The sequence below is a fragment of the Biomphalaria glabrata genome, chromosome 1, assembly GCF_947242115.1.
Source record: "Biomphalaria glabrata chromosome 1, xgBioGlab47.1, whole genome shotgun sequence".
Taxonomy (NCBI): Eukaryota; Metazoa; Mollusca; class Gastropoda; family Planorbidae; genus Biomphalaria; species Biomphalaria glabrata.
In genome coordinates, this window is record NC_074711.1 from 77800544 (window position 1) to 77822835 (window position 22292).

General features: G+C 32.6%; 3 protein-coding genes across 8 annotated transcripts; 2 read left to right on the top strand and 1 right to left on the bottom strand.

Moving 5' to 3' along the window:
* Positions 1-1191: 1191 nt before the first annotated feature.
* Positions 1192-4803, top strand: LOC106073252 (ferrochelatase, mitochondrial-like). The gene is made up of 2 exons (XM_013233759.2): positions 1192-1346; positions 2738-4803. Exons 1-2 carry the CDS (start codon positions 1319-1321, stop codon positions 3949-3951), a joined length of 1242 nt encoding a protein of 413 aa, XP_013089213.1. The 5' UTR covers positions 1192-1318; the 3' UTR covers positions 3952-4803.
* Positions 4804-8331: 3528 nt separating this feature from the next.
* LOC106073251 (ZZ-type zinc finger-containing protein 3-like) lies at positions 8332-13320 on the bottom strand. 5 transcript variants are annotated; one of them, XM_013233755.2, is made up of 9 exons: positions 13175-13320; positions 11898-12293; positions 10829-11003; positions 10630-10726; positions 10435-10530; positions 10110-10307; positions 9564-9692; positions 8757-8857; positions 8332-8588 (listed from the first exon to the last, which is right to left on the bottom strand). In XM_013233755.2, the coding sequence occupies exons 2-9, from the start codon at positions 12265-12267 to the stop codon at positions 8453-8455; spliced, it is 1302 nt and encodes a 433-aa protein (XP_013089209.2). In that variant the 5' UTR covers positions 12268-12293; positions 13175-13320; the 3' UTR covers positions 8332-8452. The 5 variants fall into 5 exon arrangements, with proteins under 5 accessions (XP_013089209.2, XP_055872455.1, XP_013089211.2 ...); XM_056016480.1 differs by lacking the exon at positions 13175-13320 and adding an exon at positions 13114-13135; XM_013233757.2 differs by lacking the exon at positions 13175-13320 and adding an exon at positions 12795-12892.
* LOC106073249 (zinc finger protein 665-like) lies at positions 12900-21436 on the top strand. 2 transcript variants are annotated; one of them, XM_013233753.2, is made up of 4 exons: positions 12900-13036; positions 14208-14835; positions 15491-15571; positions 16962-21436. In XM_013233753.2, exons 2-4 carry the CDS (start codon positions 14227-14229, stop codon positions 19209-19211), a joined length of 2940 nt encoding a protein of 979 aa, XP_013089207.2. In that variant the 5' UTR covers positions 12900-13036; positions 14208-14226; the 3' UTR covers positions 19212-21436. The 2 variants fall into 2 exon arrangements, with proteins under 2 accessions (XP_013089207.2, XP_055872420.1); XM_056016445.1 differs by having other exon boundaries at positions 12915-13036; positions 14205-14835.
* The last annotated feature ends 856 nt before the right edge of the window (positions 21437-22292 follow it).

The window sequence follows — 22292 nt, forward strand, 5'->3', positions numbered from 1 at the left end:
GATGTTACATGCTCTCAGCGGTATTCATTATTACTGGCTTTCTTTTGTATCATATAGCTATCCACACACCTTGATGTAATAATAATAATAATAATCTTTATTGTCCGTATGGAAATTTGTCTTACAATTTGTGCATTACACCAAACAAAAAACATTATAACTATAAGAAACCAAAGTGTAAATTCACACCAGACTCACTCATAATTTACATTTGAAAAGTTTATACCAGATTGTTCTTATTTAATGATTTGATTGCCAGGGGAACAAAATAGTTTTTGTGTCTGTTTGTCTTTGCTATCGGTGTCTTGTATCTCTTTTGTGATGGTAAAGTCACAAAATCCTGACCCAAATGGTGATTTGTTATTTCTAGAATCTTTTTAGCTTTTTAAAGGATGTTTGTCTCAAACAGCTGCCCAAATGGGGTTTGTTTTTTGCCAATCTCTTTACCCGCAGCATTTAGGATTCTCTGGAGTTTATTTTTATTTTTAGTGCTCAGATTGCCATACCAGGCAGTGATATTAAAATATTGCCGATGTGAGCGTGATAAAACATAGCCAAGGCCTTTTCGCTCACATTAAAAGAGGACAGTTTTCTCAGCAATCGTAATCTTTGCTGCCATTTTTTTGCTGATATAATCAGTATTTGCAGTAAAATTTAGTTTATTGTCTAGGATAGTGCCAAGGTATTTAAAAGTTTGCACTATTTCAATAGTCTCTCCATTTCCATAAAAGCTCTATAACATGACATTTTGGGTTTTGACAAACCGGATTGCCAGTTTTATTGCCAGTACCCACGTAAGGTACTATATTTTGTAACAATAAGGCATTTAGTATAGCATTGGAGGCGTCGAGTCCATTAACTTGATGAGATACTGTATAGATCTATATGATTTGATTAACGGCGTATATATATATATATATATATATATATATATATATATATATATATATATATATATATATATATATATATATATATATAGACCTATATAGCCTATATATATCTATGACATTCGCTGATACATAGACCTAGATTGTTGGATATATTTTAGAATGTAGAACGTAAAAGAAGATGTCAAATTAAAAAAAAATATTTAATTAACGTGGATAGATAGATAGGCCCTATTTTAATTAGCTTGCTGTTCGATCTATTAAAAACTATTTTAAAATGACTAATCCGTGGATTAAAAAAAAACAACTCTTATGTAGTTGGCAGCTCTTGTGTAACTGGCTGATAGAAGACTGCTGTTGACACAGCAGACTAGAGACGTAGAGTAGACTTAGATTGCATCTTATTATTTTATTTTTTCAAATAAAAAATGTCTCTCTCGTTAATTAGAGTTTTTCGTAAGTGTATATTACATTCTATAGGATTAGATCTAGAGTTTACAAACAAAAATAAATTAGACTAAAGATATTCACAAGTTTTAGCTTTGCAGCTTGCTCACAGCTGCGTCCTTGTGTTGCTCACTCTGAAAGAGCTTGGACGTGGCATTTTTGATTTTAGTATTTTACTAATCTAGGTAGATCTAGGACTAGACTGTCACTAGACCTAGATTGTCCTAGATAAATCTAGAAATGTAGATTTAGCAAATATGCTGAGCATCTTAGTTCTTAATCTTATCCATGTCTTATGCTGTTCATTAAATTATAATTTATTATTATAGATCTATTCTACATCTAATTATTAGACTAATTAATAATAATGAAATAGAATTTATTATAATTATATTAATAATATTTTTTTTATAATAAAATTTAATTTAGATGTAGTCTAGATCTATGTCTATACTCTATATTCTATATCTACTTGACTACTAATCTAGACTACTACTCTAGAATCTTAATCTGTAACTAGTCACTCACTAGTGTAACATTCTGTTCTAGATTCTATATTTTAATTTTATAATATTTTTTATAGATCTAGTCTAAGTCTAGAATCTAGATATGATAGTCTTAGGCATAAGTGTAAGGACAGGCATAAATCCATTCATAATCAATCATAATGAGATAATGATAAAAATCAAATCGAGATATTTTTTTTTAGATCTATAATTAGATGAATTTTGTACTTTAACCACTTTTACTACCATAAGAGAATATTTATCATTGTAGTCTGTAAATAATTCTTCTCTATAGTCTAGATCTAGTTATTTAATATTCTAGAGTAGTCTAGATCTATCTATATTATAATATATTATATATGACAAAATTTATTTTTTCAGAATACGAATATTGTATTGTGGTGTAGATCTAGTTAATTATGTTAATTCTATACCTAATATAGAATAAATCTAGATCTAGTTTTGTACCTAAAGAATTTCTTTTTAAAGATCTTTTATGTTATATGCATGAAATTTCAGAATTTCATTGAAACATCTTAAAAATTACTAGAATCTATTCCTTTTAATTGGAGGCACTGTGACTGTGTGGTAAAACAATTGGCTTCTGAACGGGGGTCCTAGGTTTGAATCCTGGTAATTTTAATTTTGGGAACCTCAGGATGCCTCTGAGTCCACCAAGCTCTAATGAGTACCTGTTATTAGTTAGGAAAAAGTAAAAGCGGTTGGTCTTTGTGCTGCCGCAAAACACCATCGTAACCGTGGGCTACAGAAACAGATGCCCAATAGATTGCAAAGTCTGAAATGGGAACTTTACTTATTTCTTTTAACCATCTCTGGAGATTCATAGTATCAATTTTTTTCATCCTATAATTTCCTTTTTATGTGTTATTTCAGGGTCGGTATCAAATTTGAACTCCTTGAAAGTTCTTGGCGCTTCTAATTTTTCTCAACGCTATAAGACAAACACATCTGGACCTCCTCCTAAAACTGGAATCATGATGATGAACTTAGGGGGTCCTGAAAATCAAGAAGAAGTTCATGACTTCTTGCTGAGACTCTTCTCAGATAAAGATCTCATTCCATTGCCAGCTCAGGGGAAGTTAGCACCACTAATAGCAAAACGAAGGACTCCAAAAATCCAAGCTCAGTATGCAAAGATTGGTGGTGGTTCTCCCATAAAACGATGGACTGAACTACAAGGCCAGGGTATGGTTGAAATTTTGGACAAAATTAGCCCATCGTCTGCACCACATAAATTTTACATTGGTTTCCGCTATACTCACCCTTTAACAGAAGATACAATTGCACAAATGGCTGAAGATGGAATTCAGCATGCCATAGCATTTACACAATACCCACAATACAGTTGTTCAACAACAGGTAGCAGTCTTAATTCCATTTTTAGGTACTACAACAAGAAAGGCAATCCAGGAAATATGGTCTGGAGTGTTATTGATCGATGGCCTATACATTCTGGATTGGTTCAAGCATTTGTAGACAATATTAAAGCAGAAATCAAACGTTTCCCAGCAGAAGATCAAGATGACATTGTCATCCTTTTTTCTGCCCATTCTCTTCCAATGAAAGTAGTAAACAGAGGGGATCCTTATCCTGCAGAAGTTGCTGCCACAGTACACAAAGTAATGGAAGGTCTTGGCCACAGCCATGCTTATCGTCTTGTTTGGCAGTCCAAAGTAGGCCCCCTGCCCTGGTTAAGCCCACAAACAGATGAAGCTATAAAAGGATTGGTAGAAAGAGGAAGAAAAAATATTCTTCTTGTACCCATTGCATTCACTTCTGACCACATTGAAACATTGTTTGAGCTAGATCATGAATATGCCCAAGTGCTGGCTTCACAAGTGGGAGTAAAAAATATTCGAAGAGCATCCAGTCTAAATGACAACAAAATTTTTATCCAGGCATTAGCTGATATTGTTAAGCAGCATATTGATACAGGTGTGGCCTGTTCACCTCAGCTGGCATTGCGTTGTCCATCTTGTGTGAATCTAACCTGTGGCCCTGCCAAAGAGTTCTTTCAAAACCAGCAAGATGCCTTGGATGAGCTATTGAAGAAGGGTACAAAGCAAGCTGCTGCAGCTAAAGCCTAGAATTGGTTATTATTGTTTAATAAATAAATATATTGCATGTTAGTGATTTGCCTTTGTTTCCTTTGATACTGTATACTGGTATTCATAATTACAATATTGTTTTTGTATTGTTGAATTAAAGAACAAAAAATGTTTTTTTATGCTATGCATCTGTTATTGCTGTTGAAGTATAAACATCAAAAGCTATATTTGTTTATATGTTTTTATAGTCTTGTGATAGAAGGTTTTTAACTTTTTTTTTAGATATTTGTTGCCAACTTATTACATCATATTTAAAGTATATTATTTCAATTCATTAAATTATTTTTTTTAAAAAGATTAATAAATAATTGTATTTATTGTATTTCTAAAGATCTGCATGCACCTAAACTTGAATTATTTTTTTTATCATGACAATGTTCAATACTCAGAGTCTTTGTCTAATGGCATCTAGATCTATCTCCAGGTATTTGTACTTAGTACAGGTACTTGATTGTTATTAAATTATGTATGAGATATATCTGAACCATATTTCTTTCCACTGTGCATGATATGTGAATGCTTAATTGATTGGACTGTGTTACAGTTTAAAAAAAAAAAATATTTTACTCAAATTTTACTATTGCATTAAATAATAAAAAAAACAGAAGCTTTGTAAATTAAATAAAATAAAGTTTTCTGTGTGTTTGTCTTAATCTATTTTTGTCACTCAAAAAATTAAAATAAGCCTACAATGTTTTTAATGAATTCATTGTAAATTGTGTCTATTTCTTATTGCTAATTAGAAGTAGCTTACACTCAGTTGCTAAAAACTAGCCATGTTTTCATTGGCATTGATTGCTAGTAGATATCAATAAATTCAATAAAAAATTATTGTGTCCTGTTCATCAGTTTAGAAATATAAGTTTGAATTTGCATACATATTAGAAGGAATAAGGGTACTTAAATTACACACAGATCTTTAAGTAAAGGTATATATGAATAGTTCTTTTAAATACCTTCAATTTAATACAAATATTTTATTACCAGTACTTATCTTATATAATACAGACGTTACTTCAAAAAAGAAGATGATTATGCATTTAGTCATGCATATTAACCAATGACTTAAATTCAGCCAAGTCACTGGTTTTCCTGGCTAGCTCAGGCAACCCATTCCATGCTCTAATAGCACTAGGGAAGAAGGAGTGTTTGTACAAATTTGTCCTAGCATATGGGACAAGAAATGTGCCTTTATCTTCGTGTCTTTCAGAGTATTTTATTAAATTTTGTATTTGAAGATTATGGTTCAGTGTTTTATGTATGATGGCTACTTTACTTTTGAGCCTTCTGTCCTGAAGGCTTTCTAAATTTAGTGATTTTACTAAAGGTGTTACTCTAGTCAAATGGGAATATTCGTTTGTTATGAATCTCACTGCTCTATTTTGTGTCTGTTCCAGTTTTTTAATGTTTTCTTGAGTTGAGGGGTCCCAAACGGAGGATGCATATTCTATTATTGGCCTAACCAAGGTTAAATAACATTTTAGTTTTATGTTCTTATTTGATTTATAGAAATTTCTTTTTAATAAATCCTAATGCTTTGTTTGATTTTTTTGTAGTTTCATCAATATGTGGATTCCATGACAGTTTTTCATTTATTATAACACCTAGGTATTTTGCGTTTTTAGTCTGTGTTACTGGTTTGCCATGAATAAGATAAGTGGAATTAATTTGTTTTAGTTTTTTTGTTACTCTTAACAACTGACATTTTTCTGGGTGGAAAGACATGCTCCAATTTGATTCCCATTTCTGTAATTCATCTAATTCTCTTTGTAAAATATCTGTGTCTTGTGTTGTTTTTATTGTTCTATATATTATGCAATCGTCTGCAAATAATCTGACTTTTGTTCCTGAAGTAATGCAATTTGGTAAATCATTTATGTAAATTAAAAATAGTAGTGGACCCAAGACTGTTCCTTGAGGTACACCTGAGTTTACTGTTATTGGTGTTGATTTAAAGCCATTTATTATTACAGTTTGTTCTCTCCATATCAGAACATTTTTAATCCACTGATGCAATGGACCATCAATGCCAAAATATTTTAATTTTTTAAGCAAACCATGGTGGTGAACTTTGTCAAAAGCCTTGGAAAAATCTAGTAAGATAGCATCTATTTGCTCACTATTATCTAAACCTTTTGAAAAATCATCAATTAGTCCTATTAGTAGTGTTTCACATGATCTATATTTCCTAAAGCCATGTTGGTATGGTGTGAGGACATTATGTTTGTCTAAGTGGTTTATGATGTTGCTACATTTTATGGGCACGACATGGCCTAAATTGTTCCGATGTGCCTCAAATAAAAAAAAAAAAAAATCAGCTACATATTATGTGTTCTAGGATTTTACATGTGATGCTGGTAAGTGATACTGGTCTGTAGTTTCCTGGGTCAGATTTTTCTCCTTTTTTAAATAGGGGGGTGACATTAGCTTCTTTCCATTCCTTTGGTACTCTGCCCTGCTTAAGTGAAGCCAGAAAGAGTATTTTGAACACTGGGGCTAGCTCATAGCTTAGTTCTTTGAGTAATCTAGCTGGAATACCATCAGGTCCAGAAGCTTTATTTGGTTTGGTGTTGGCTAATAGTTTTTGAATTCCATTTTCTTGTTCTACTATATCTTCTATGTTGTTTACTTGGTTCAAATTAAGTAATATGTCTTTGTCTCGTGGGGCTGAGAATGCTGATGCAAAGTATTTGTTTAGGATGTTTGCTTTAGTTTCATTATCATTATGTATTATGTTTTGTTCATCTTTTAATGGCGCTATGCTTGTTGTTTCCATTTTCTTAGACTTAATGTATGACCATAGGTTTTTATTGTTATCTTTAGATATTACATTGTTTATGTATTCACTCTGCAGCTGTCTGCTTACTTTTTGGGTTAAGTGTTTAATTTTTATATACTTTTTATAAACTCTTTCTGCATTAGTTTCTTTAAATTTTCTATATAGGTTTTTCTTCTGTTTACAAAGCTTCTTTAGTCTATTATTAAACCAGCATTTATTTATTTTGTTTGATGTGTATTTAGTTGGTATATGATTTTCTATAATGCTTTTAAGATGGTTTTTAATGAAATTCCAGAGGTCATTGACTGGTTGGTTAATGTCTTATATGTAGGAAAAGTGTCTTGAACTACTTTACATTTAATATAAATCTTGAAGTACCAGTACTGGTATGAATAGTGTTTTTTTTTACAATTGCTTTCAAGCCCAAATATGAAGATTTTTTTTTGTTCAGCCAATTCAATCAAGCATTTCTTTGACTGCAGGCTTTTGTAGTTACCGGTACTATTTCTATTGGTACTGAAGCACTCAGAAGTGTTTACTTTTTTGTTTTGTTTCGTTTGAGTAATTCTCATCCTTACTCTTTATTAAAAATTCACATATGGCTCCAGTAATAGCAGTTCTATGAATTTATTTTCTTTCCTGATAAAAAGTTTCTACAGTGTCATATTTTCTAGCATCTTGAATGTACAAGTATATAGTCTCTATTTTTTGTGTGCTTCTAAATGGCAGGAAAAATATGATTTTCTAATATCTGCCAGATTGGTATAGTTGGATGTATATCATTAGTGATGGTAACTGAAATTAAACAAATCCTAAATGCTGCTGGTAAAGTAATTGGCAAAAAACAAATCCCATTTGGGCAGCTGTTTGAGACAAACATCCTTAAAAAAGCTAAAAAGATTCTAGAAATAAAAAATCACCCTTTGGGTCAGGATTTTGTGATTTTATCATCACAAAAGAGATACAAGACACTGATAGCAAAGACAAACACTCTTTTGTTCCCCCTGACAATCAAATCATTAAATAGAAACAATTTGATATAAACTTTTCACACGTAAATTATGAGTGAGTCAGGTGTGAATGTACATTTTGTTTTTTTTTCTAGTTACAATGTTTTGTTTCGTGCACAAATTGTAAGACAAATTTCCTTACGGACAATAAAGATTATTATATAAGGTATTGAGGGTGTGAAAGGTTTAGCATTCATTTCAAAATTCCTGGGATTATGTTCAAAATGAAAAAGAGCAAAATGCTTCCAGACTCATGGCCATTAAGGAATTCCACAAGTCAGGTTTAGGGTGTAGATGTTTTCTCTTTCCCTGCAGTGGGATAGAAACAGGCTGGTGGGTTCCTGGGAAAATGAATTTGGAGGAGCAAATAGTGGAATTACATACCAAGCAGATGACATGAAACCCTATATATATATATATATTTACTATGGTGACATTTTTGTTTTGGAAAACAGTTGGCTAAATCCACATTGTGACCCAGTAGCTTCTTAGTTACTGAAAGTTTTCGTGTGCTATTAGAACACAGTCAATACGCAACTTTCTTAAAATTAAAAGACAACAAAAGAATGATTTTTCTTTGTAAATCGAGAAATATTTCATTTATTTACATGGTCTTTCTAAAACAAAGACAATTTAATAAGCATACATTGTACAAGTTTAACATATAACTAAAAAAGTGGCAAAATAAACATTAACTAGCTGGCATATAATTAGGATCTAAATAATTATAATGGGCCTTGGAGTAACTCATATAGTCTGAGTCTAACACAGCATGTTTGAAAGGATGTAAGCGATGAGTAGAGTCATGCTTGCCTTGTTGAATGGATCTGTGAACAAAAGTGAATGAAGTATTTAAAAAAAAAAAGGGTGATTGCCTTTGTCTACTGAAACAATTTCTTGGACATAACCTAGACTACAAAATAGAGGTTATCAATATGGTCTCACAAGTTTGAGAAACCAAGCCTTAATAGCATTGTCTAACAAAGTGTACTTACACACCACTACAATCTTCACAAAAGTCCAGTGAAAGATCTGATGGGCAATCAATGCAATGCCACCTGGTGCCTACAATAGGTTCACAGCCACAATTGTCGCACTGTAGTAGATAAAATAAATTGAGTTTCATTAAGGTTTTCAATTTTAACTATAAAATAACTTTCACTGAACATGAATAAAATATATTTTGTTTTTTTTTTCTGATAGAGCCATTCACTATTAATTTTTAATTTGTGAATCTCCTATATATTAGTCCATTTTTTATTCCGTTGAAAGTTATACAATTAAAAACATGACCTTTGTCTAATGAAAAGCTCAGCTGCATTACATTTGTGTCTGCTCTGTTAAGATTGTTGGTTAAAGTGTGTGGGCAGGGTGTAGATGGTTCTTGTGACTGTTGACCTCTGGGTAGCAAAGTGCAGGATTGGTGAGTACAACCAATCAGAAAGATTTGTTTCATAGAATCCAGATGCTCATGAACTGCATTCACTTTGTGCTTTATTGCTGCTAGGTTAAGTTGTTGAGTTGAAGGGTTCAGACCATATTAACTGTTTTCTCATTAAAAAATAGAATTTCTTTCTAATTCAGCCATATGAATGTATCATGTATCTCATGTCATCTAGCATATTATTTTCCCCAATCAATGTCAGTTTCCCCAGGATAACAACACTTAATTTGTCAGTCATATATTTATACTCACCTCACCCAAACTAAGTTAACAGTTTCTAAAAACTGGTAGCTTTTATTCACAGAAAATAATAAAGTGAAACCCTATTCTTCATATACAAAATTAATGAATATCCTACTTTGAAACCAATATGTCTTGCCACAGAAGAATTCATCAGTAACAACTTTTCTTTCCTTAACTGTTTCAGTCTTTGAAGCTCTTGATATTCAGGACTGTTGATAATTTCTCCTGGATACATTTCTTCATCCTATTTATAAAATCAAATATATACACAATGAACATATGCAGCTTGTAAGATAGCTATCATCTTCATTTAAACTTTTCTTTTTTAATTTATACTTAAAACCCAATTTCAAATATATCTGCTTTTGATATTGTAAAACGTTTAATTTACTGAACTAGCACTGTCCTACTGTCTAAACATACAAGATTGTGTAGAGGAAAAAAAAAACTTAAAATGTCCCTAAATATCTGACCTATTTAAAAGCTCTACTATTTACACACAAAGCTGTTTTTAAGTTCATTATAAATTATCATCAGCTTACCCAAGTTTTAAGGGTAATCAAAGATGTTATAATTATGAAATTGAGTATAAATAAGTTGTAGCTGCTTCAAATTCATTTCAATTTTTTTTTTTTCAAACAATGTAAAGTTTAATACTCACTGATGAATCATCTTTTTGGCTGTTTGTCTCAGAAGTTTGAGAATTCTCAGTGGTGCTGGACACAAAACTATAACTGTTAAACACTGATATACTGCAATCTTCACCATCTTCTTTCATCCAGACAGGTGGAATGTGTGAATTCATCAATGTGGAGCTGGGGTAGTACATTCGATTATAGCGATGATGTCTATGTGACCCCTAATTATAAAAGTTGAACCAACAAGGTATGATAAATAACAATGAAAATTAAACTTTTGAAAACATATCAGTGTTAGTAATAATTTTATGATGTTTTAATGTTGAAAAGAATTCAGTAATAACTTACTTTTTTACTATAGGCTGTTAGATTTGGCATCCTTCCAGGTACTGGCAAGCCTTCTTTAGCTAGTCTTACAAAATATTTTTGAACTCTGCTTGCTACCTTTTGAATATAATGAAAACATAAAGTATCAAGCAAAAAATTCTTATGGAGAAAAATGTGCATTAAAACAAACATCTATAAATAGTAAAAACAGCCTACTTGAACAGGAGTTCTATTACCAAGAGCTTCAGCAATTTTTGCCCACCGCCGAGACTCAATTTCCTCAGGAGGGAACTGTATCAATAAACTTTCTAGTCTGAAAAGCATTTAATAAAAAAACAACAACAGGAAAATACTAGCAAATCTATTTTAATTATTGTGTTTCAAATGTTAAAAAATAAGCACTTAAATGCATTACCTTTGTTGTTCTTCCTCAGTCCAAAGTTGATTGAAAGTTTGTGGTTTAGAACTGTCTTTTGTTCTGCCTCTTACCACAACCAGTTCACTGTCTGACCCAGATCGATCATTACTGTTTGTTGCTGTGGCAGTTATACCCTGAATGAGCCTTGACTTTAGACTTTGCATTTGATCAGCTATGAAAATTCAAGATTTGAGCAGAGTAAAATTTAAAATAACTTTTGTTGAGAAAGAAACAACATTTTTAATTTAGTGCACTAAAAAAAAAAGGGGGGGGGGGATGACTTAATCTGAAAATAGTATGATATGGAATATAGAACAGCATAAGAGTACTTCTTATGCTGTTCTATATTCCATATCATACTATTTTTTTAATTAGATGAGATGTGTATATAAACCTAAAAATTGCATTTATCTAATAAATAGTTTAGATTTGTAAGTTTATACTCAATCATGAATTTTACATTTCAAGTCATTAATGATAATAAAAAAAAGTAAACCAAAACAGGATTTGAACCTATAGTAACCATAAAACTGAGTTAAAGTACTACTACCTTTGTGATTCTCAATTTTTTTGCATAGAAATAACTAGCTTTTTTTATTGTGTTAGTAAATGACAAGATATACTGGTAGTAAATATGTGGAAAACACCAAACTGTGGGAGATGAGTGGACAGAAAAATATAGAAGTGCAGATCCTAGAGAGGAAGTGGAGATGGATTGGTCACACCCTTAGAAAAGATACCAGCAACAGAGCTAGGCAGACCTTAGAGTGGAACCCCCAGGGAACGAGACACAGAGGAAGACCAAATAGAACATGGCGATGCAGTGTACTTGAAGAAGCAGAGAAGACTGAGAAGAGCTGGGAAACCATAAAAAAACTAGCAAGAGACCGTGGAGAGTGGCGTGTTTTTGTCGAGGCCCTATATTCCATGAGGAACTCAAAGGAGTGATGATGATGAAATATGTGGCAATACACAGACTGGTGATGCAGGGTTAAAAAAAAAAAAATTAAACAAATTATATACATAAATATCAAAGTTTAACAATGTTTAGGAAATTTTTTCTTACTAGCTCCATTATTTTCAGGTGCATTTTTTTTATTTCTTGTCATATGGCGTGCACCAAATGAAGAAAAATTGGCACTGGATGTATATTTATCCCAATGTATCTCAGGTAAAGAAGCAATTTGTTGCATCTTAGGCCAATTCAACTCTGTGCCTTTCTGAAGCTGTTGAACAAAAGCCAGAGGGTCAGTTAAAGCCTCTTCCTGGACTTTGTAGAGGACTTCAATGTCTTGAGCTGCTTGCTGCCTTTGTGCCTCCAGAAGTGCTATTGTATGAAGAAGATTGTGGTAATCTGGATTCTCCTTCAATGCAACATGATCAGACTCAAAGTAATAGGGTTCATTAATTTCTTCATATGAAAAACCAGAAGTCATTTTTTTTCAGAAATCCTTGCAAAAGCCTAAAAAACAACAACATATGAACAAAATCAGATATAGAATACTATAGATATATTATATTATTATAAAACAACACTTGCAGTAGTATGAGTACTATGAGTGATCTTAACCATAGTATCTGAAATCTGAGTCTAGTCTACATAGACCTAGTCTGCTAAAATTATAAAATGATACTAATCTAAGTGGTGAGTAAATGATAAATGTAATACAGTCATTCAGTTTAGTGTATACTTGTATGATTACAACAATAATGTGTATAGTATAAGTTAACTATAAGTATAGTGAATTCAAGAATAGTTAAAAATAGCTACTAGATCTATAGTATAGTAGTATAGTATAGTACATGTATTCATTTTGTTTATTATTAGATCTATTTGAGTATTTATACCTCTAGATTCTAGAGTATTGCAAGCAGATTTTTTTTTTACCCATTTAGATCTAGAATCTATTAGACTATTTTTATTTATATGTGTTTCAAATTGAAGCTAAATATAGATCTAGACCTAGTTTTTGTTTTCTTATGGCTATGGGCATGGGTATAACAGTCAACTCTTCTCTTGTATGGGTACACGCAGACTGACACACTTTGGTACACACAGGAGCGCCCCCTCGCGCCAACGCATACTTGCAAACGGATATGGTGGACGCTAAATCTAAATTATAAGTAACAATAATATAAATGAATAAATGTTTGATTTCCAAACGGAAAATAGAACATGAAAGAAATGGATATAATATTATAAAGGTAAGATGCCATGTGGAAGTAAAGACTGCATAGATCTAGATAGATCTAAATTGTTCTAATGCATAATTGTAATTTACTCAAAAAAAATCTATTTCTAGTCTTAGCCTAAGTCTAGATTTGGAGTGAAGCAACTCTTACCCTAGTCTTGGATGAATATGATTTCTTCCTTCCTTTTTTTTTTTTTCATGGTTTATCGTTCTTGGCGCGATGTTTGGTGATGCAAGTAATCGTAATCAGTGAAAAATGGTATTAGTTTATTATCGATTACTTTAATAATTTAACGCGCATCTTATCATCTTAAAATTTACATTTAGATTCTAGAGTATAAATAAATTTGACTATATATACTCCAAAAACTAGATCAAAATCGTACTCAAATAATAAATGTCTTGCAAATATATTTACTTAGTAATCTATATAGATCTATTAAATCTATTATATAACATAGATTATAGATCTACTACATAAATCTAGTCTTGATGTGCATTCATTCTTCAGACATTTCAAATAGGCAGACCAGAGCCAGAGAAATGCAGGCTGCCTGGTCGTGGTCATGTGGTTCCAGCATCTAGAATCTAAGATTTAGAATCTAGATGAGTAGATTATGTGACGATGTGCGTTAGCCCCAAACCTGCATCACAGTGCATGTTATTACGATGTAGGTTCGAAACCAAATCGCTTCCATGCCTTTCCATCGTAACGGAGGTTTGGGCTTGAAAACAATTTTTATTTCTGAAGAAACGTAAAAACAACAAAAAAAAAAAAACAACAAACAAACATGTAAAAACTTAAGAAACCACCAAATAGCCAGAGAAATTACCAGCCTTAGAGCTGTTGGGTATAGATCTAGTCCTAGATATAGATCAATATATATATGATATATGTAATAATATTATAATATTCTTCACTTTATTTTTTTGTTGTAATATATTTGAATAGTTATCTCAATTTTAGAGCGACCAATAATTATAATGCTCTTCATAAGGTCCCATAAAAAAGTTGGGCTTTTTTTTCTTAAATAGAATTTCAAATAATGCATTTTTTAAATTAAAAACTTGTTTCGTAACTTAGATATATGCATTTTTACTATAGAAATGTGAATAATTATAATCTATTATCTAAAGCCTTATATAATATTACTTTTTCAATGTAACATTTATTTTCAAATCAGTTAGCAGAGTTTCTTTTCAATGGATGCTATGGAAGAGACTGTAGATGTAGATGAAGGATCTCCAGACTCTGCTGATGGTGACACAACTGATACACAGACTTCTCAAGATCCCAATGGATGCAAGAACAGATCAAAAAGAAAACCCTCAAAAACTCAGATCAAACATATAGCCCCCAAAGAGGAAAATTGTGACACATCTAAATATGGTGCACAAAACATTGATGACTTGTTCAACGATGTCACCCAAGGCCTATATCGAGGAGCACACTTACAACTTTGCTCTTCACAACCTTTAAATTCTGAATCCCTTGCATCTAGTTGTGCTTCCTACAATTGCTCCACGCCTCAGGCAACTCCAAAACGTAACAGAAGGTTGTCTGCAGGATCAGCAGCAAGCATCAGAGCGTCACTGTCACGTCCTCCTCCAAGTTATCCCTGTGGTATATGTGGTAAAGTGTTTCGTGTTCCAAGTCGTTATGACAGTCACATGCTGGGTCATAGCAAAGGAAAACCTTTCTGCTGTAACACTTGTGGCAAAATGTTCTCAACAGAAGACAAACTTGAGCATCATCTGCCAGTGCACAATACTGATCGCAAAGCTTCTTTTACTTGTGAAAGTTGTGGCAAGGTAATACTTATCCATGACAATTTAAAAAGTGTACTAATGTCTTTCTTTGATTATAATTGCATTAATCTCTCCTTAATATTAAGTATTTATTTGAATGAAAACCATATTATATATTTCTCAGATTTGAAATGCATGACTAAATGCTTGAATTAATTTGTGTATTCTCCACAAGTTTCGTTATCCACTTTTTAAAAAAATTTGTTACAAATTACAGATGTTCTTTAAAAAGCATGTTAATCTGTCACTTAAACTCTGCCAGGTCATCTGTATTCTTGGCTGATTCAGGCAACCTGTCTCATAATCTAAAAGTACTAGGGAAGAAGAACCTGTACACTTTTGTTCTAACATTTTTATGGAATAAGTTTGTACCTTAATTGTATTAAAGGATTGATCAGCTCATTGCCCATTTAAGGTTTTCTATCTCAAACTTTCTGACCATTAAGTTTTATTAACATTCTTCAGTTAACAATTGGCAAAAGTTTGAGTATTATATATGTGTATTAATGTTAGTTGTAATTTAACTCATAGAAGCCTGGGCTAACTTGTCATTGCTTTTGTACATTTTTATCTTTCTTTGAGATGCTCTGCTTTATGGAGCTCTGTTTTTGATTCTATAATTAGAATGTTTTGAAGTAATATATTTTTCAAATTTCAGATGTGTGTTAACTGGCGTGCATACCTTTATCATTTGAAAGCTAAACACACCGAATCTGGTGGGAAAAGATTTTCTTGCAATGTAAGTGGTTTCATTTCCATAACACTGGGAAAAAATATTTTTGCATGAATTCTGCGAATTGTGGTCTAGAGGTTAAAAAACTGACTTTTCAAGGACATATTTAAAATGAAAAGGTAATGTACATAAAGTGAGATAAATAATTTAAAGCTTTTCAGCTATTACTCTTTTGTAAAATTTTTATAATGATTTAATGATGTTTAAAATGATAGGCTATGAAAAGTTATGTCAAACTGGCAAACATCTTGTGAAGGAATCATTCTTACTAATATAAACTAACCAATGCAAAAAGTTTGATTTCATTTGTATAATACATGACCATTTTTATAATTGTTTAGATTTAGAAACTAAGAAATAAATCTCCCACTTAACTTGGAAATTATTTTCAGTTTAAATGGTTACCTTTCAAACCAATGAATTCTAGCATAAAAAAATGACATCATGTGCTGTGTGGCTTTGAAAATTTGAATATTAAAAAATGAGTAAACAAGTAAACATTCATTTTCATGCACACAGAGATTCTAATTCTACATTCTAGATATTCAGAGATTTCTGATGAATATTTGAAAACATAAATATAAGGACTTTTTCCACTTAATCTCCATTACCATAGCCACCATGTTTGATTTCTCAAGCTTTGTCTGTCTGGGGTTAGTTTAAAAAGTCATCTTTTCTTTGTCATCTGTCTTGGTAAGAGTTCTCCAGCTGCCTTTTTAGGTTTATGAAGCCATTAGTGACCAAGTGTTCTCCTCTATGTCAGTAAAACTCAGCTGGACTTATAGTCATGACTTTTATATATGTAATAGCCATCTTAACAGATCAATACATATATACTAAGATAAGTTTTTCATTACAAGTTACAAACACAATTACTTTGTTAAAACAATAACTAGCTTTAACAAGTAACTTTTACCAACTCTTAGATTAGTAATATGTCTGTGCCTAGTAATTTATTCCAACATATCATTGAATGGCTTAATTTCATTTCTAGTTTAATAAAAAGGAAAGGATTAGTAAGTCAGGGACATAGTGTTGTAATAATTGTTCATTGTCTGATGTTTCTAAGGGATGTGCTCTTTTTTTGTTATGAATTTTAATTATATACCCTACTTTGCTTCTGCAATCACTCTCATTTACTTTTAATCCCTTAACTTTCCTTGAAAATTGGCCTTATTTAGCCAGTATTCTTGACTCAGTGTAAATGAGCTGATGCTATCTCTGAAAAACTTGCTCATCTTCCTCCAATCACTTCCCTTTCCTTTAACTGTGACCATTTTTGTTCTGTAGGAATTTATTTCTTGAAAATGACATTCTATTTAGCTTTTTTTTTATTTACCAGTCTCATTGATCAAATGCTAACATAATTTCTAACTAAATGTTGTTTTTTTTTCAGTTATGTGGCAGGCAGTTTCATACAGGACAACGTTTAAGAAACCACATGGCTAGCCATGAAATCGGCAAAAATCATTGCTGTAATATTTGTGGCAAGTTGTTTGAGAGTAAAAAGAAATTGGACACCCACGTCATGGTTCATAATCTGACCAGTAAACACGACCAAAATTTGCAGTGTTCAGACTGTGGTCGCCAGTACAGCGAATGGATAGCCTTCAAACAGCACATGAAAACACATGGTGCTGAAGGTGTGCAGTATCCCTGTGGGCTGTGTGAGAAAATTTTCCCAACACAGTATGAGAAGGAGAAACATAAACGTGTCCACAAACAGGTTCAGTGTGAGTTCTGTGAGAGGTTTTTTCGCTCTGCATCGGTTTTGTCTGTGCATTTGAGGATTCATACAGGGGAGAGACCTTATAAATGTGGCTTGTGTGAAAGGGACTTTTCACAGGCTTCTGTATTGAAAGTTCATATGAGGACACACAGGAAAGAGGGTAAGTATGACTGTAAACGGTGTGGCAAGGTATTTCTAGAGGTCATGGAATTTTTTAAGCATCACATGGGGCATCTTGAAGAAGGAAATCTTCAGTGTGAAGAGTGTGGGAAAATGTTTGAGAGCATAAACAATAAAAATCGCCACATGGCAGCACACAGGGACAGGGCTGGAAGAATTTGTCACATCTGTGGCAAAGAGTTTGGCAGGGTGTCACATCTTGAGGCGCATATGATATGTCACTCGAATCAGCTGCCTCTTCTTTGTAAAATTTGTGGGAAAGTGTTTCCAAATGAAGAGGCACTGACCACTCACTTTGCCAGCCACGTAGGAGGAGAATCACCAGGAAGCACTCAGTTGTCAGGTACTAAAGGACCACTTTTTTGTGGCTTATGTGGGAAGATGTTTAAAGGCCAAGTATTTCTAAACAATCATATGAAAAGGCATGAGCGTGGAGGATTGGATTCACGAGGGAGAAACCAGATACCTGATGAGGATGTTGAGGAAGTAGATGGTGGAGAGTTTGTGTGCGCTGACTGTGGCAAAGCCTTCGGTAAGAAGCATCATTTGGCTGTGCACAGGCGAGAACATACTGGTGAGCGGCCATATACCTGCATTTTGTGTGCTCAGAGCTTCACCTTGCGCAAATCACTTTTGGAACACATCAGTGAACACAAGCGTAATGGTCTCATGATGTATACAGTTAATCACGAAATTACAAATGTTGCTAGTGAGAACTCTGACAATCTTAAACCCGCTGGTAGCAGTTTTCAAGACAGTGACAGCGGTTCAGACACTGAAACTGATCATGAAGGCAGTGATAATATCCAAACTAAACCTCACACAGCAACCTCTAAGTATGAAACACGAGTCTATCCCAGTCATTCATTGCCTGTGCAAAACAACACATTTAAAGATGACTCATATTTAAAGCAGCAAACAGGCACCTATCAAGATAAAAACTTCGCTAATATTTCTACAAATTCTTATGCAGATAAATTATATGTAGATACTCCAAACCTTTTGTATCAAGAGAAACATTATCAGAGGACCAGTCATAGTGGGTTCCCTGATAAACACTACTCTGTTAGCCAAGCAAACTTGTTTAATGAAAATAAGAATTTTATGAACAATGCACTGGGTGCAATGGTCAGTCCTGGTAATGCTTACAACAAAAAATCCTTCTCCCAGAGCCCCAACACATCTTTGGAAGAGAAACAGTATTTAGAAAGCTCAGCCACTGTGTTTTCCAATAAAAACTTGGTTGAGAGCAGGAAGGGTTTCTCTGATGAAAATTCCACCCTAATAAAAAGTCAGTCTACAATTTCAAACAGTGACCATTTAATGCAGCCATATGGCATCACAAGAAATCACTATAGTATGTCACCGTTAACTTCCAACCAAATATCATTGAATAACAGTATTCATTTGCACCACACTCATATGCCCAGTGAGGCATATTCTTCTCCTGATATGCAAATTAGTCAAAGCGATCGTATTTCCTCAAGTCTGGCTATGCATCGTCCAGATCATCACTTGGCATCTAGTGTACAATTAAGCCCTCTTCATGACTACAAACATGAAATGTCAGGATATGCATTTCCATATAATAAAACCTACATGACTGCCAATGTGAATAGCTTGAACTCACGAAACACATTCCATGGTGGATTTCATAGATTTCACCAAGACCAACAGCTCTCTTCATTTCAACTTCTTCCACAAACTGCTTTTCCTGAAAATTCTCATCATGCCTAAAAATAACCTTTTCCTAATGTATTATTGTAAAATCTACATATCATTCAGAACTTTAAGTAGTTTAAAAAGGAATCATTTTTATAACTACACAATTTATAACCTCACAAAGACAAATTTAAGGCATAATGTTATGAAAACCTGTAAGAGTTACAAGATTAATATCTCCATCATTGTAAAAACTCAAAGTTTGTGAATTTCTTATAACTAATTGTTATGTGATAAAAACAAAAAAGTGTCTGCCAAGAAAAAATTGTGTCAGCTGTTAAGACATATATTTTATTGTATAATATTAAAATGTTATTACCATTGTCTGATATTAAAATACTAAATAACTAAAATGGATTTGTATATTCTGAAACAATGTTTAATATTTCAAATTGTTCTCACATTCTTGGCCATGTAGACATCATTAAATACTTCAAACTGCTCATTACAAAGTAAAATGATGTCAATTATAGTCTACTTTAAAAGACGACAGTAGACTAGACTCACACTTTAGTCAAGTCATTGGTAAAAGTCTTCTATTAAGAATAAATGCATTACTCAAAATAGGTTTTCTTCCAATTAATTGGTGCTTTCAATTTGATGTTTAATTGTATATTATAATAATAATGTAAAATAATGTACACATTGGGTGTATATATTTAAACAAAAAATATTAGGACACACTACTAGTACTAGTAACTATTTAATCCTAATTGTATAGATTGTACAAGATATAAGATACTTGATGTTTGAACAAAGGAGAATGATGGTTGACACTTCTTGTATGTTGCCCCAACAGTCCAACAGACTAAGGAATAGGTGAAGGTGATGTTTGAACATAACCATGTTGAAGATAATCAAGCATTTCATCAATAATTTTTTTTACATTCTTAACAGTGATCACTGTACTTGATGGCTGAGTAGTAAAGTGCTTGGCTTCCAAACTGAGGTGTCATGGGTTCGAATCTCTGTGAAGACTGGGATTTTAGGATTTTTAGGACGCCCCCCGAGTCCACCAACTCTAACGAGTACCTAACATTAGTTGGGAAAGTAAAGATGGTTGGTCGTTAAACGTATGCCAATAGAAACAGGTGACATTTACATTATCTGCCCCCTAGATCACATGGTCTTAAGGGAGGTACTTTAACAGTGTCCATTAATACAAATTTGGTCAGATACATTTCATTCAATTTCATTTGTGGGGTACAATTCATTTAACAACAGCATCATCCAGAAAGATGTGTTCAGAGTAAAAACTTTATATTATTTTGTATGTATTTTATTCTTACTGACATAATAGTCTATGTATTATTTAAAACAATGATATTTTTAAGCTTTACATACATGTATAATGTTTACATTGAGTTTTTATCTACTAATGTGTGATATTCGATGATTTCTAGTCATGTAATGCTTATATTTTAAATGTAAATATACACTCAGATCTGCTCATTTCAAAAACTTTTGTATTTTGATGGCAGTGGGCAAGTAGAATCTCAGCCTGATCATGCATAAATAATATTTACTTTCATGTATTTATATATTTTTCTCAGAATTTTTTTATAAATAGTTTTTTACTTGTATATAATTTAATAATGATTGTTATAAATCCTGCTAAGTTTTCTTAAAAATGGATGACTTTTTGAATTTATTTATGTGCACAAATCCCTAGATTGATTTCAGTCACACCATTGTCTTATCTCAATTCAAAAACAGCTAATTTGATGAGCTTTAAAAAAGTAGGCTTTCTTTATATGAAACAAATATTGAGCAACAGTCAAGAATAGTAATAAACTCTACTAAATTTGCTAATAACAATAAAACTCTTTATAAATAGTGATTTCAAAACTTAAAAAAAAAATGTTGTGTTCACATTAGTTAGTGGCCTACAACATAAAATGTACTCTTATTAAGACTATCTAGCATGTCTGACTTAGTTAAGCGATTAAATGAAATTTTTCAAAAATTTAATATTCAATTTAATGCATTTGGTATATAGGTAAGTGAGAAACATTATTTCCAAAAATCATAGTGATATAGTGTAGGCTATTCGTTATCCTTTTTAATAAAGAGTGTTTATATACAAATAGTTATTCATTTTTTTAATACTAATATTGATAATGGTTACTACAGCTAGGTAACGTAGATATATACTCTGTATGACTGTCAGAGTATTGCATACATCTATTTTTTTTAATGTTCAGTATATGATATTCATGTTAAATAAATAGTTGACAATATTATGTATTAAACATTCTTTTTTGATAAGTTGCAAACTTTTTCTTTCTTTAAAATATGTGTCTGTGTAGAAGACATGTGCAGAAGAAGAAAGGAAAACTTAATAGACCCCCTCCGGACAACGGCGTTGTCTGCATCAGTGGTGGAAATAAGTATGCAGGTCGCAACTGGGTTTGCCATGTGAAACACTGCACTCATCCTTAATCTTCGGACCTTACCATTAATATAAACCACTTTAAATTACTTAAACCTACCATCTGCTGTGTATTTGTCTTGGGCGAGGACGATGCTATGTTTGAGGCCAGGTGAAGTATTAGACTTGAAGTGCCGTCCATTGACTTTTTTCTTGGCCTTGAACAAGTTTTCTATATGGGCTGATTTATCTACTGGCATTTATATTCATATTTTGTGTGTGTGTCTTTTTAGCACCAACCAGTCTTGAAGTCTCGTGACTTACCTTTAGAATTGTCTTTATAATCAATTCAAGATTTAGACTCGTTGCTTATTAATTTTCTGGCTGATTCAAGCTACTGATTCGATTATGGGGTCGCATCAGGGTTGTTTTTTTTGTCTGGTAATTTATTTTGTAAGGTTTTAGTGGTGGGTTACTGTTTTTGTTTGAATGAGGGCACCAGTCTTGATACAGGTCAGTGTAGCGCTGACACAGTCTGACCGTGTAAGGAATGAACGAGTTTTTGTACCGTTTGGTTCTAGTCTTTATTGACAGAAGTCGCCCACTTATCTTATAAAATACGCAAGTTACTTCAAGAAAGATGATTACGTCCAACGCAACGACTTGACGTAGTTATGATAGAGCGGGTGTGTTCTGAGATTTTCCCGATTGTGCTGAGACATTTT

Excerpts from the sequence above, each read along its gene's own strand:
- LOC106073252 (XM_013233759.2), top strand. The coding sequence starts at position 1,319 with ATGTCTCTCTCGTTAATTAGAGTTTTTC. Across the intron at positions 1,347-2,737 it reads CTCGTTAATTAGAGTTTTTC|GGTCGGTATCAAATTTGAAC; the intron begins GTAAGTGTATAT and ends GTGTTATTTCAG.
- LOC106073251 (XM_013233755.2), bottom strand. The coding sequence starts at position 12,267 with ATGACTTCTGGTTTTTCATATGAAGAAATTAATGAACCCTATTACTTT. Across the intron at positions 10,531-10,629 it reads GTAATAGAACTCCTGTTCAA|GTAGCAAGCAGAGTTCAAAA; the intron begins GTAGGCTGTTTT and ends TATATTCAAAAG. Across the intron at positions 8,858-9,563 it reads CAAGACATATTGGTTTCAAA|TGCGACAATTGTGGCTGTGA; the intron begins GTAGGATATTCA and ends TATCTACTACAG.
- LOC106073249 (XM_013233753.2), top strand. The coding sequence starts at position 14,227 with ATGGATGCTATGGAAGAGACTGTAGATGTAGATGAAGGATCTCCAGAC. Across the intron at positions 14,836-15,490 it reads CTTGTGAAAGTTGTGGCAAG|ATGTGTGTTAACTGGCGTGC; the intron begins GTAATACTTATC and ends TTCAAATTTCAG. Across the intron at positions 15,572-16,961 it reads GGAAAAGATTTTCTTGCAAT|TTATGTGGCAGGCAGTTTCA; the intron begins GTAAGTGGTTTC and ends TTTTTTTTTCAG.